The sequence below is a fragment of the Gorilla gorilla genome, chromosome 7, assembly GCF_029281585.2.
Source record: "Gorilla gorilla gorilla isolate KB3781 chromosome 7, NHGRI_mGorGor1-v2.1_pri, whole genome shotgun sequence".
Classification (NCBI taxonomy): Eukaryota; Metazoa; Chordata; class Mammalia; order Primates; family Hominidae; genus Gorilla; species Gorilla gorilla.
The window spans coordinates 83,361,136-83,376,437 of NC_073231.2; the positions used below are offsets into that span (position 1 = coordinate 83,361,136).

General features: G+C 49.8%; 1 protein-coding gene across 1 annotated transcript in view; it reads right to left on the reverse strand.

Annotated features, from left to right (window-relative positions):
* Positions 1-4,344: 4,344 nt before the first annotated feature.
* Positions 4,345-15,302, reverse strand: part of EIF4EBP1 (eukaryotic translation initiation factor 4E binding protein 1) — a 30,009-nt gene continuing 19,051 nt past the window's right edge. The window contains exons 2-3 of the mRNA XM_004046895.5: positions 7,451-7,630; positions 4,345-4,806 (exon numbers count right to left, since the gene is read on the reverse strand). Coding sequence (XP_004046943.1) covers positions 4,775-4,806; positions 7,451-7,630 — 212 coding nt within the window. The 3' untranslated portion in view covers positions 4,345-4,774. The remainder of the gene's footprint in view (positions 4,807-7,450; positions 7,631-15,302) is intronic.

Below are 15,302 nucleotides of genomic sequence, written 5' to 3' on the forward strand. Positions count from 1 at the left end.
ATCTTGGCTCACTGCAAACTCCGCCTCCAGGGTTCAAGCGATTCTCCTGCCTCAGCCTCCCAAGTGGCTGGGATTACAGGCATGCGCCACCACGCCCAGCTAATTTTGTATTTTTAGTAGAGATGGGGTTTCTCCATGTTGGTCAGGCTGGTCTGCAACTCCTGACCTCAGGTGATCCGCCTGCCTCAGCCTCCCAAAGTGCTGGGATTACAGGCGTGAACCACCGTGCCCAGCCAAGTATGAGCCTTCTTGATTGGCCACATGTCCTTAGGCTTTTCCTTGAGTCATCTTGATAGATGTCGCACTGAAAGGCGCCAGGAAAAAGGCGGCCTGGTCGATACCTGTCTGGCTACCTGGGAGTTGGAGCGATGCCCACAGCTGTGTCAATAGCAGCCTGGAGGTTGGAAAATCACCAGCAGTTCAGCTCCCCACACTCCACTCATGCTCACTGGGAACATTCCCCACAGTTCCATCTTTGGTCTCCTTGCTGTTCACTCTGCTTAATTCCTAAACCAGCAATTCCTTTCTGACCTCTTGCCTGGATCTCCTGGAACAGAAACCTTCAACACATCCCTCCTCCCTCTACCTCACCCAAGGGTGTCAGTCTTTCTTCTCAATACAGCCCATTCCCATCTCCACTGCTAGGCCAGCCTCTTCATTCATGCACAGAAAGCCTAACAGCGTCCACATTTCTCCAGTTGACCTATTCCTGGGGGCTCCTGTACCTTACGCCATTCATGACACAGGAATCCTATCAGTCCTATCAAGCCACATCTCCTCCGTGAAGGCTTCTCAAACCTCGGATTCCTCTAACTTGGGACATGCACAGCCTCCCCTCCATTCAATGGACAAGCACATAAGTATTGCTTTGTATTTCCAATGACCATTTACTACTTGGAATACTTCTCGTCTCCTGATCAGCTTGTAAGCTCTTTGAGAACACACAACATAGCTAAAAACATGCATTTGTCTCTTCTGGGTCTTGGCATGTGGTATCTGTCCAACAGTTGTCAGAGTGTTCCCCAAATGCAACAACAGTGGTTTTGGTGATGTTGGAGGGTGGCAGGGGCCAAACTGTGATGGTCCCCTAGAGTGAGCATCTCTATGAGCTTTAGGTCTCAATGCACAGGCATATTCAGCTGGACCACAACAGTCTCGCTTTCCTTAAGATTCTAACTTCCTTGTGGACAAGGACTGTGTTGTCGATCATGGCCACATCACAGCACCCGGCCAGAACTGACACTCAAAACACACCTGGGGTCCTCAGGAGGATGCTTTTGCTCAGTGGGAAAGGGGCACACTTCTATTTCTTCTTTTTATCTCTATTTTTCATAGAGATGGGGGTCTTGCCATGTTGCCCACCTATTTCTTCTTCTTATCTCTATTTTTCATAGAGATGGGGGTCTTGCCATGTTGCCCAGGCTGGTCTCAAACTCCTGGCCTCAAGTGATCCTCATCTTGGCCTTCCAAAATGCTGGATTACAGGCATGAGCCACCATGCTCAGCCTGAAAAATTATCTTACTATGGCCCCTGAACTATCAGATAAATCATTTTTTAATGACTTATTTACCTGTCTCTTAGACCCTGAGACGTAAGACCAAGAAGGGAAATGGACCTGTAGGCTGGCAAGACCTCTGGTGGGATGTCAGAGTGAGATTTTTTTTTTTTTCCGTGAGTCAGTGTCTCACTCTGTCACCCAGGCTGGAGTGCAGTGGTGCGATCTCGGCTCACTGCAACCTCCGCCTCCCAGGTTCAAGCGATTCTCGTGCCTCAGCCTCCCGAGTAGTTGGGATTACATACGTGCACCACCACGCCTGGCTAAGTTTTGTATTTTTAGTACAGATGGGGTTTTGCCATGTTGGGCAGGCTGGTTTCAGACTCTTGACCTCAAGTGATCTGCCCACCTTGGCTTCCCAAAGTGCTGGGATTACAGGCATGAGCCACCTCGTCTGGCCACATTTTTTTTTTTAAGAGACAAGGTCTTGTTCTGTTGCTTAGGCTGCAGTGCAGTAGTGCGATCATAACTCACTGCAGCCTCGATCTCCTGAGCTAAAGTGATCCTCCCTCCCCAGCTTCCCAAGCAGCTGGGACTACAGGTGTGCATCACCATGTCTAGCTAATTTGTGAATTTTTTTGGTAGTAGAGATGGGGTCTCACTATGTTGCCCAGGCTGGTCTCGAACTCCTGGCCTCAAGTGATCCTCCCACCTTGACCTCCCTTTGGGATTATAGGCAGGAACCACTGTGCCTGGCCTTGGAGCATGATGCTTTTATTGGAAAGTTACAGGATTGGGAAGTCTGACCCAATCTCTCCTTTGAGCCTACTTGAAGCTGTCATTATTCTTTGCACCAGTGGTGGCCCATCCCTAGCCTCTCTTTTCCATCCATACGGACAGACTTTGCTGCGTGCTTGGAGGCAACGTGCCAAAGGCCAGGCCTGCCACACATCACCATGCACCTGGACTCAGCTGCTTTCAGTCCTTGTGAGGGAAGGGGGCTGCAACCCAGCTATAGAAAAGGCCAAGCAAGCAACTTGGCCACTGAAGGTCTGCTGCTCTCCAAACAGCAGGTGGACAAGTGCTATGTGCTCGGAGCTTGTTAAGTAAATGCCAGCCACTGCCTCTTGTTCATAGGCCACCCACCCACCAGCATACCCTGTAATGAGAAATTCCTATTGCTTCTCAGCAAAGATCTCTGCCTAGTTAGCATTCAAGACCTTCAGAAACCTCACCCTTCTTTGGCCATTTGTTAAAGTCATTCTCACCCATACAAACTGCCTGCTCTGACCAAAGCAGGCTACTATGTCCCTTCCCTGAACACCCCAGCTCCCCAAGACCATCTGAGCTTGGCAACAATGGGCCCCTGCCTCCCCCAACCCACTCATTCCCAGGGTCCAGCTGTAGCATCATCTCCATGAAGCCTCTACTCTGTCACTGGAGTGCAGTGGCACAATCGTGGCTCACCACAGCTTTGAACTCCTGGGCTCAAGTGTTCCTCCCACCTCAGCCTCCTGAGTGGCTAGGACCACAGGTGTGCACCACCATGTCTGGCTACTTAAAAAATTTTCTGTAGAGACGGAGTCTTACTGCGTTGCCCAGACTGGTCTCCCACTCCTGGCCTCAATCAATCCTTCCACCTCAGCCTCCCAAAATGCTGGGATTACAGGCTTGAACCACTGTGCCCAGCCTATGCTACCTTTACTTTCGGGCAAATCTTACATTTCAATGAAATTTTCAAGGCAGAGAGCTTGTCTGTGTTTGTGCCACACATGACAGCTCACACAAAGCGATCAATTGGCAAAGGTCGAGTGCTCGTGGATCAGATGCCACACTGGCCAAGGCAGGGGCTCTTCCCTTTGACTCTTGCATGGAATGGGCCCTGACGGGAAGGTGCCAAACTCGACAGGCTTGGGGTTGAGAGAAGGGGGAGAAAGCCCAGAAGCGAGGCAGCTGCCTCGCTACTGAAAAACAAGAGATCAAGAATACCAGGGTATGGGCTGGGCGTGGTGGCTCACATCTGTCATCCCAACACTTTGGAACGCTGAGGTGGGAGGATCACTTGAGACCAGGAGTTCAAGACCAGCCTGGGCAACATATCAAGACCTTATCTCTACTCACAAAAAACTTAGCCAGGTGGTGGTGTGAACTTGTAGTCCCAGCTACTCAGGAGGCTGAAGCAGGAGGATTGCTTGAACCTAGGAGTTTGAGGCTGCAGTGAGCTAGGACTGTGCCACTGCATTCCAGCCTGAGAGACAGAGCAAGACTTCGTCTCAGAAAAAAAAAAAAAAAAAAAAAAGAGTAGCAGGACTCAAATCCAGTCCCATGCGCCATTCAGCAGCTGCACGATTTTACCTGTTCTTGTGCCAGTCTTCTCAGCTGTAAAGTGAGGATAACAGTTGTTCTACTTACCCACAGGATCAGAGTCAGAATCAAATAAGGACAGGCCCACGCTTTAGAAGCACTGTACAAGGCTGGGCACGGTGGCTTACACCTGTAATCCCAGCACTTTGGGAGGCCAAGGCGGGTGGATCACCTGAGGTCAAGAGTTTGAGACCAGCCTGGCCAACATGGTGAAACCCTGTCTCTACAAAAATACAAAAAAATACTAGCTGGGCGTGGTGGCGGGCACCTGTAATCCCAGCTACTTGGGAGGCTGAGGCAGGAGAATTGCTTGAACCCGGGAGGTGGAGGTTGCAATCAGCTGAGATTGCGCCATTGCACTCCAGCCTGGGCCACAAGAGTGAAACTCCGTCTCAAAAAAAAAAAAAAAAGCAGCAGCACTGTACAGATAGCAGCTGGTGTTAGTTACCAAACAGAGTTGAAAAAAGCTCAGACGGGGCCCAACTCTTGGCCCTAGGGCGAAGGTGGCTTTTATTTCCTCTCTTGGGGAAGGAGGGGGAGGGAGCTTTCCCAAGCACATCAACCTAAGGAAGGGGTGGTTGCGCCCCCAGCAGCGAGGGGCTGGAACTGCTGATCATTCGGAAGGAAGGGTTCGTTCTTGTCCACTTCCTGGCCCTTGGCTGCAGGGTGTGCTGGCAGGGGTCACTCCCCTTGGGGTGGCAGCTCCTGCATCAATGGAGGCACAAGGAGGTATCTGCTGGTGTTCACGAAGAGGAGGGGGCAGGCGCCCTGAGTGAGGGAGAAAGGGCTGGGGTGTCCGACCCCACGCCAACGCCTGCCCAGTATGATCACTTTCATAAGGCCTGGCTGGTGGGACTCCTCCCAGGAAGGCCCTGAGGGGCCCCTTGGTAGCGCTCCACGCGATGGCTGGTGCTTTAAATGTCCATCTCAAACTGTGACTCTTCACCTGGGGAGAGAGGGGACAGAGGGCCAGGTCAACAATGGGTGAATGCCTGGTATATAAGGCCATTCTTTCATTGCTATAAAGAAATACCTGAGGTTGGGTAATTTATAAAGAAAATAAGTTTTTTTTTTTTTTGTTTTGTTTTGTTTTTTTTGAGATGGAGTCTCACTCTGTCTCCGAGGCTGGAGTGCAGTGGCCCAATTTCGGCTCACTGCAACCTCCGCCTCCTGGGTTCAAGCGATTCTCCTACCTAAGCCTCCCAAAAGAGTAGCTGGGATTATAGGCACCCACCACCACACCCAACTAATTTTTGTATTTTTAGTACACCCGGGGTTTTGCCATGTTGGCCAGGCTGGTCTCGAACTCCTGATCTCAGATGATCCACCCTCCTCAGCCTCCCAAAGTGCTGGGATTACAGGGGCGAGCCACCGTGCCCAGCCAAGAAAAGAGGTTTAACTGGCTCACGGTTCTGCAGGCTGTACAAGCATGACGCCGGCCTCAGCTTGGCTTCTGGGGAGGCCTCAGGGAGCTTATCGTCATGGTAGAAAGCAAAGCGGGAGCAGGCATGTCACATGGAGGAAGCAGGAGCAAGAGAGAGGGTGGAGTGGCGCTCCCACACTTTACAACAACCAGATCTCGAGAGAACTCATTCACTATCATGAGGACAGCACCAAGCTGTGAGGGATCTGTCCCCACAACCCAAACACCTCCCACCAGGCCCTACCTCCAACACTGGGGATTACAATTTAACATGAGATTTGGGCAGGGACAAATATCCAGACTATATCATTTCGTCTGACTCTTTTGTTGTTTTTGCTTTTTTCTTTAGAGACAGGGTCTCACTCTCTTGGCCAGGTTGGCGTGCAGTTACACAATCATAGCTCACTGCAGCCTTGACCTCCTGGGCTCAAATGATCCTCTGGCCTCAGCCTCCCAAGTAGTTGGGATTACAGGCATGCACCACCATGCCTGGCTAATTTTAAAATTTTATGTGGAGATGGGGTCTTGCATTGTTGCCCAGGCTGGTATTGAACTTCTGGCCTCAAGTATTCATCCTGCCTCAGCCCCCCAGAGTGCTGGGATTTCAGGCATGAGCCACTGTGCCTGGCCACCAGCTGATGTTTTTAGGGGCCAGGGACAGCCCCTATTTTTTGAAAGTGGATAACTTGTTTAGTTTCACAGGCTCACAGCTGGAAGGAAATTAAGCTTGAGATGAATCATGCTGTGAGTCTTGTCTGATTCAGATGAAATTCTGGACTTTGAACTTTTGAGCTAGGACTGCAACGTGTTAAGTCTTTGGGGATATGGGGACCAAATTAATATATGTGTATATGAGAAGGACATGAGTTTGGGGGGTCCAGGGCTGGAATGCTATGGTTTGAAATTCATACAGAAACTTAATCCCCAATGTAACAGTATTAAGAGTTGGGGCCGTTAAGAGGTAACTGGGTCATGAAGGCTCTGTCCTCATGAATGGATTAGCCCATTCCTGGATTAATGGGTTACCACAGGAGTGGGCTAGTTATCACAAGAGTGTTATAAAAAGGCAGCTTGGTTCTCTCTCATGTGCCCCTCTTGCCCTGTGATGCCTTCCGCCATGTTATGATGCAGCAGGAGGCCCTCACCAGAAGCCCAGCAGATGCTGGCACCATGCCCTTGGCCTTCCCAGCCTCTAGAACTGTAAGAAATAAACCATTTTTCTTCATAAATTACCGAGTCTCAGGCATTCAGTTACAGCCATAAAAAAACAGACTAAGACACAGGCAACTATTGTCTGTCTTGTACTGTGAGGTTCCCAAGGTAATTATGAATCATGTCCTGCAGGCCCTGGGGAGATTAATTCTGCTGCTGTCAGCAGAGCCAGCCCAGCTGAGGTCCCTGCTGCTTCCTGTCTGGGCCTGGGGTACGGCCTTCCGGGTGAAGGGTCGGCGGGTTCCAATCTGATTATAGTTGCCCGGAAGTGCTTACGCTGCATCATCTTGCAGTAGAGAACTCCAACACTCTGCCAAGCCAGTCAGGATGCCACAAAGAGTGCATTCACTTACACCACTACCACAGTGGCTGCTCTAATTACTCGGGAGGTGGGGACAGCAGGAAGGACCCAGCTACCAAATGTCAAATCGGCAGAGACAACTGGCTGCATTGTTTCTACCTGCCTTCATAAAGATCCACTAGGGGACCAACAGCCCAACAGGAGGCATCCCGGATGTATTTCTTATCTTGTAGACATATAATTTCCCAAAGGACAAGTACACTGTGTCTTTGATAACTTGTCTCTTGCACCACAAACATCATGGATGTGTTCCAAGTGGAAATGCTTCAGAGACAATTATACAGAGGCACATGCTTAAGTTGCTATGTGCAGCCGCTGCCATTTCAAACAAACTCCCCGCTAATTACATGACCCAAAGGTGCCAGATCACCTTTCCTGAGGTGCCTGGGCCCCTTTCAGGGGGAAAGTTGCTACCAATGAAGAGTTCAACCTCCCCACCCCTACTCTCACCCTCTGGGCTCTGAGCTGCTCCTTAGAGGGTAGGGCAGAGTCCCTGTTGTTCCTCCTCCCTGGAATTCCCCCCAGTGGATGGACTCCAGGAGCCTCATACATTCCCTTTCCCAAGGTAGAGCCTGGCCAAGCCCCGACACTCACCGCCAGCCCGCTTATCTTCTGGGCTATTGCGCAGGTGGCTCTGGCTGGCTTCCATGGGGGGCTCATCACTGGAAGGGCTGGTGACCCCGGGAATGGTGGGCAGATCCCTTGGGGGTGTTTTGGTCACAGGTGAGTTCCGACACTCCATCAGGAATTTCCGGTCATAGATGATCCTGGTACCTAGAAGGGCACAGGGAGGTTGGTCAAGCCACCTGCAACCTCTTGCCTGCTGGTTTTCCCACTTTTTAAAGGCGTGGCTGCAGTAGAGGCAGCAGATTCTCCTGAAAAACCCAGAGGAGGCCGGGTGCGGTGGCTCATGCCCATAATCCCAGCACTTTGGGAGACCAACATGGGTGGATCACCTGAGGTCAGGAGTTCGAGACCAGCCTGGCTAACATGGTGAAACCCCGTCTCTACTAAAAATACAAAAATTAGCCAGCGTGGTGGTGGTAGCCTGTAATCCCAGCTACTCAGGAGGCTGGGGCAGGAGAATCACTTGAACCTGGGAGGCCGAGGTTGCGGTGAGCCGATTGCACCACTGTACACCAGCCTGGGTAACAGAGCGAGACTCCTTTTCATTAAAAAAAAAAAAAAAAAAAAAAAGCCAGAGTAGTGAGGCTTATTTGGGGGCCTGGCTGCCACCCTGAACTCTGCTACCTCCAAACGGCCCCGACTCCCCTTCACATGGAATGATCCAATGGAAGGGGTCTGCAGGCCACCGACTGCACCTGTGTCTTCCCAGAGCTCTGTGCACACTGTGCTCTGTCCCTATAGCCCCTCAGCTCACTCACCCACCAGGGCTCAGTGTTAATTACCCATGACAATCACATACCACGGTGGAAAAAATGCATTTCTAGTCATTATTCAGTCCTGTCCTTACAGCACTCCTGTGGGATACCCGAATAGCTGCATTTTACAAATGACCAAACAGAAAATATTTGTGATTCAACCAGAGTAGTAAAAATAAGAACTTTCGCCAGGTGTGGTAGCTCACACCTGTAATCCCAGCACTTTGGGAGGCCACCGTGGGAGAACTGCTTGAGCCCAGGAGCTTGAGACTAGCCTGGATAACTTAGAGAGACCTCATCTCTACAAAAATGTTAAAATGAGTCGGGCATGATGGGTACGTGCCTGTAGTCCCAGCTACTCGGGAAGCTGAGACAGGAGGATTGCTTGAGCCCAGGAGGTCCAGGCTGCAGTGAGACCCTATCTCAAAAAGAGAGTTCAAAAAAAAGAGAGAGAAATGCCTGGGCTTTGCCGAGAAGAGACAGAGGCAGGAGTGAAGGGTGGGCTCTCCTGCTGAGCCCCTCCTTTGTGAGGCCCCCAGTGTGTCCTGCCAGTGTGTCACTGACCTTGGAATTCTACCCCACCCTCCCAAGTAGCTGGGATTATAGGTGCGTGCCACCATGCCCAGCTAATTTTTTGTATCTTTAGTAGAGACAGGATTTCACCATGTTGGCCGGGCTGGTCTCGATCTCCTGACCTCGTGATCTGCCTGCCTCGGCCTCCCAAAGTGCTGGGATTACAGGTGTGAGCCACTGTGCCCGGCCCCTTTATATCTTTTTATAGCTACCTTCTATTTATGGCAAGTGAATCCGGTGTTCCATATATAGTAGTGATAGCAATTCCTTTTAATATACAATAATATAATAATATATTACAGATTCTATAATAAAATAATGTAAATTAAATTCAAAAGCTAAGGTGATATAAAGAAATATTAAATATCTGTACAAGTGGAATGCAAGTATGGTAATAATTGTGCAGATAAAACATGAATAACCCAAGTTTGGGAATCATGATTTAAGGACTTCGGGAATGCCCTTCCTTAGCAATAACCTTGAAATCTCTCCTTCACTTAGGGGCTATGATGAGTAGCATTCCAACAGCTGAGATTCATTTCTTACACTTTATTTTACTTTTTTTGATTTTTAATTTTTATGGATCCATAACAGTTGTACATATTGAGATTCATTTCTTGATGCTCAGCACTGGACTCTGTAAACCCCTAGAAAGGTACCAATTTCCATCTTGGAGTCTGAGTGTGAGTTCCTGAAACGGGGCTCTGTGCTGAGGATGACATGAGATGCTGAAGGGCAGAGGAATGCAGAGAGATACCTAAAGATAAACTTCACCTGCTGGCTGTGTTCCTCTAGTCTGGCTGTGGCCCCTCCAGGCAGTCACTGGTCTTACTCTCCTGTCCCCTTGCAGGAGAGGCAGTGATACTGAAGCTGACAGCCCTGCTCATTGCCTATGGGACTCCAGCACACAGCTGTCTCTTAGGAGGAGGGGTGTAAAGAACCAGGGTGCATTTGGGCTCCGTTCCCAGTCAGCTGTGTGACCCTATGCACCTTGCTCCTTGCACCCCCTGTTTTGGGCCTCCATCTCCTCATCTGTAAAATAAAGACCCATGCACCTTCTAGGTCTGAGTGCCTATGAGCCCAGATTACAAATGGAGAGCAGTGGTGCCCTCTCTTTGCAGGGCTGGGGCGACAGTGAGGGGAGGTAAGGGAAGACCAATTTCTAACTCTTTTTTTTAAAAAGTGACCCAGATTTGTTTTGGTTCTAGAGGCCAGATGTGGCACTGCTCCACTCTGCAAGGCTTGGGGTTGTACAATCTCTCCTCCCCAGAGGGGAGGGAAGCCCAGAGACCCCAGGGTCCCAGGCAGCGGGGTGGGGACTCAGTGGACAAGTGGCTGGACATCCTGGCTCCAGATGTGACCACTTTTTTTCTGTTGTTTCTTAATCTTTGAGACTCGGCAAGAGTCCCCCCCTTCTTGTTTCCCCCCAACTTTGCTTTTTGTTTGTTTTGAGATGGAGTCTCGCTCTGTCACCCAGGCTGGAATGTAGTGGCACGATCTTGGCTCACTGCAATCTCTGCCTCCTGGGTTCTAGGAATCCTCCCACCTCAGCCTCCCCAGTAGCTGGGACAACAGGCATGTGCTATCACGCCCGGCTAATTTTTGTATTTTTTGGTAGAGACGGGGTTTCACCATGTTGGCCAAGCTGGTCTTGAACTCCTGACCTCAAGTGATCCACTGGCCTCAGCCTCCCGAAGTGCTGGGGTTACAGACATGAGCCACACTTTTCTTGTTGTTGTTGGTTTGTTTATCATAGCGTGAAACCTAAGAGTTAAAGATTCAATAGTCTCAAAGAAGAGCCCAGGGGCCAGCAACCATCTGGAGAGCCTCTTTAAAGGTCATCAGCCCCTGGTGACTTTTTAAAAATTGTGGTGAAATACACATAACATTGACCATCTTAAACATTTTCGGTAGGGTGTTGTGCTACCATCACCGCAAATCATCTCCAAAACGTTTTCATCATGTGAAACTGAAACTCTACAACAACTCCCCTTCCCCGCTCCCTCTAGGCCCTGGCAAGCAGGGTTCTACTTTCTGTCTCTCTGAATTTGACTACTCTAGGTATCTTATAGTGAAATCATACAGGATTTGCTTTTTCATGACCAGCTTATTTCACTTAGCATAATGTCCTCAAGGTCCCTCCACACTGTAGTATGTGATAGGATTTCCTTCCTGCTGAAGGCTGAATAATATCCCATCGAGAGTGTGTGCGCATTTTGCTTATCCTTTCCTCTGACTGATGGACGCCTGGGTTGCTTCCACTTCTCAGTTATTGTGAATAATGCTGCTATGAACATGGGAGTACAAATACTTCTTGAAGATCTTGCTTTCACCAGCCTGGCCAGCATGGTGAAACCCCGTCTCTACCAAAAATACAAAAATTAGCCAGGCGTGGTGGCACACACTTGTAATCCCAGCTACTCTGGACTGAGGCAGGAGAATCGCTTGAACCTGGGAGGCAGAGGCTGCAGTGAGCTGAGATGGTGCCACTGCGCTCCAGTAAGCTGAGATCGCGCCGCTGCCCTCCAGTAAGCTGAGATCGCGCCGCTGCCCTCCAGCCTGGGCGACAGAGCAAGACCCTGTCTCAAAACAAAACAAAACAAAAAAACAGGCCAGGTACAGTGGCTGATGCTTGTAATCCTAGCACTTTGGGAGGCCGAGGCAGGCAGATCACCTGAGGTCAGGAGTTCAAGACCAGCCTGGTCAACATGGTGAAACCCTGTCTCTACTAAAAATACAAAAATTAGCTGGGCGTGGTGGCACACGCCTGTAATCCCAGCTACTTGGGAGGTTGAGGCAGGAGAATTGTTGAACCTGGGAGGCGGAGGTTGCAGTGAGCCAAGATCATGCCACTACACTCCAGCCTGGGCAACAGAGCAAGCAAGACTCTGCCTCAAAAAAAAAAAAATAAATTAATTAAATCATTAATTATACTTAAAAATGAAAGAAAAAGCCTCTGTGCCCTTTGTTCTATGGCTACCACAGTTACTTAAAAATAAGAATCCTAATTTTACCTAATAAAAGCAGAGATTTCAGTTGGGGAGGGGTCTGTGAGGAGTAAACAGCAGCATTCAGAAAGTCAGCCGAAGGCTCGGTGAGGTGGCTCGCACCTGCAATCCCAGCACTTTGGGAGGCTGAGGTGGGAGGATCACTTGAGCCCAGGAGTTCGAGACCAGCCTGGGCAACATTGCAAGACCTTATCTACAATTTTTTTTTTTTTTTTTTGAGATGGAGTCTCATTCTGCTGCCCAGGCTGGAGTGCAGTGGTGCGATCTTGGCTCACTGTAACCTCTGCCTCCTGGGTTCAAGCAATTCTCCTTGCCTCAGCCTCCCAAGTAGCTGGGATTACAGGTGCCTGGCTAATTTTTGTAGTTTTAGTGGAGACAGGGTTTTGCCATGTTGGCCAGGCTGGTCTTGAGCTCCTGACCTCAGGTGATCCGCCTGCCTCGGCCTCCCAAAGTGCTGGGATTACAGGCATGAGCCACTGCACCTGGCCTACTAAAATTTTTAAAAATTAACCAGACATGGTGGCATGTGCTTGGAGTCCTAGCTACACGGGAGGCTGAGGTGGGAGGATCGCTTGAGCCCGAGAGATTGAGGCTGTGGTGAGTAGTGGTTGCACCACTGGACTCCAGTCTGGGAGACAGAGCGAGACCCTGTCTAAAAAAAAAAAAAAAAAAAAAAAAGACAAACCTTAAAGCCTGGCTGAAGACACCTGCTGCAGAGCTACTTGGTGCTGGGGACACTTGGCCCATGTACAAGGTCAGGAAATGGAAACACGAGTGGGTGGGATGGATGCCAAGGTCACTTCAGGGCTGCTGGTCAGGTGTGGTCTGACAGAAACCTGTGTGTGTGTTCAGCAGGTGGAGTGGCATCACGCTAGGGTGGCCTCCACATAAAACTCTTTAGCCAAAGGTGGGGGCTATGGCTGGGCGCAGTGACTCACATCTGTAAATCCCAACAGTTTGGGAGGCCAAGGTTGGAGGATCACTTGAGGCTGGGAGTTCCAGACCAGCTTGGCCAACACAGCGAGACCTCATCTTTAAAAGTAAAACAGGCTGGGCGCAGTGGCTCACGCCTGTAATCCCAGCACTTTGGGAGGCCGAGGCAGGCAGATCACCTGAGGTCAGGAGTTCGAGACCAGCCTGGCCACCATGGCGAAATCCCGCCTCTATTAAAAACACAAAAATTAGCCGGGCATGGTGGCACACACCTAATCCTAGCTACTCAGGAGGCTGAGGCAGGAGAATCACTTGAACCTGGGAGGCGGAGGTTGCAGTGAGCCGAGATCGTGCCACTGCACTCCAGCCTGGGAGACAGAGCACGACTCTGTCACAAAAAAATAAAAAATATATACAAATAAATAAAAGGAAAACAAAACCTCTTTAACTGAGGTCCTATGTCATCAGCAGACCTGTCTTGGACCCCTCTCTACACTGGGGTAAATGACCCACTTCCACTAGGTCACTACAAACAGAGTATGAAGTGCTTTTGAGGATCAAAGCGACTTCAAGATGGCAGAGCCATGACATTTTTCTCCTACTCCTCTCAAAAGTCATGCCAAACACCAAGAATGAGAAGTACAAGCACGTTCTCCAACCTGGATGCAGGGAGAGCTCCAACTGTCACCCCAAATCACAACAGGTAAAGACAGAGGCAAGTACAGGAGCGGTCAACGATCTCATGGGGAGGAAGCGGGTGACACTGAAATGCAGGGAGGTGGGGGTGGAGCAAGTTCTCCGTTTGCCCCAGAGAACCCCAGGAAGGTTCAGGAATTAGGCACAGCATGGAATCTGGGGATGGGGGCTGATAACAGGGAGACTGCTTGGAAGTCTGTACGGAAAATGGAAACTCCAGGTTCTTACCAGCATCTAGCAGCTGCCCTGAGGTTTACTCTCTTAAGCAAACTTACCAGAGGGGTGCCAGGTGTCCCTTGCCCCAAGGAGAGGGGTGACAGAGAAATTAAAGTTGACCTCCTGAATGGTGAGCCTTAAGCCCTCTCCTCTCCCCTGCTTCAGAATAAAGAGTGAAGATAAAGACCTACAGAAACTGATTGTGGCATGGGGGTCCACAGTGAATAAAACCAGCTAGCCACCAGATGGAACCCATCAGTCTCTGGGCCTCACAAGTGACTCCTGGTCAGCTCCTGAGTTCCCCACCCTTAAATAAAAACAGCCAGGCCCAGTGCAGTGGTTCACACCTATAAGTAATCCCAACACTCTGGAAGGCTGAGGTGGGAGGGTCAGTTGAGCCTAGGAAGTTGAGGCTGCAGTGAGCTATAATCATGACATTGCACCGTAGCCTGAGCGAAAGAGCGAGACCCTGTCTTTCAAAAAAGAAAGAAAGAAAGAAAAGACCGAGGCAGGCGGATTGCTTGAGCCCAGGAGTTTGAGACCAGCCTGAGCAACACGGTAAAACCCTGTCTTTACAAAAAAGACAAAAATTAGCCAAGCGTGGTGGCACACGTCTGTCGTTCCAGCTACCCAGGAGGCAGAGGTGGGAGGATCACCAGAGCCCAGGAGGTCCAAGGCTGCAGTGAGCTAAGACTGCGCCACTATACTCCAGTTTGATTGACAGAGTAAAACCCTGTGTCAAAAACTAAATTTTAAAAAGTTTAAAAAACCAACCAGTCAAATGTTCCCACACATTTCTGAGAAAGGCTTGTAGCATTTAAGGCGAGATCTGAACAAATCAACAGGAGGAAACAGGTAATAAAGGAAGCAGAAAATCTTAAAAGAAAAACAAAAGAGGCCAGGTGCAGTGGTTCACGTATACAACCCCAACACTCTGGGAGGCTGAGGCGGGTGGATCACATGAGGTCAGGAGATCAAGACCAGCCTGGCCAACATGGTGAAACCCCGTCTCTACTAAAAATACAAAACATTAGCTGGGTGTGGTGGTGCACACCTGTAGTCCAGCTATTCAGGAGGCTGAGGCACGAGAACTGCTTGAACCCAGGAGGCGGAGGCTGCAGTGAGCTGAGATTGTGCCACTGCACTCCGGCCTGGGGACAGAGAAACATTCCATCTCAAAAAAAAAAAAGAAAAAAGAAAAACAAAAGGACAAAGAGAGAGGAACAATAGGCAAAAAGATAATAAATTAGGGGTCCAATATTGGATGGCAGGAAGTCCAGAAGGAGAAAAGAGAAACTAATAAAAGGGAATTTACTTAAAAAATATGAAGAAAGGCCAGGTGTGGTGGCTCACACCTGTAATCCCAGCACTTTGGGAGGCCGAGGTGGGTAGATCACTTGAGATCAAGAGTTTAAGACCAGCCTAGACAACATGGTGAAAACCCATCTCTACTAAAAATACACAAATTAGCCAGGCATGGTGGTGCGTGTCTATAATCCCAGCTACTCGGGAGGCTGAGGCAGGAGGATTGCTTAAACCCACAAGGTGGAGGTTGCAGTGAGTTGAGATCACGCTACTGCACTCTGGCCTGGGGGACAGAGCGAGACCCTGTCTCAAGAAAAAAAAAAAAAGAAGACG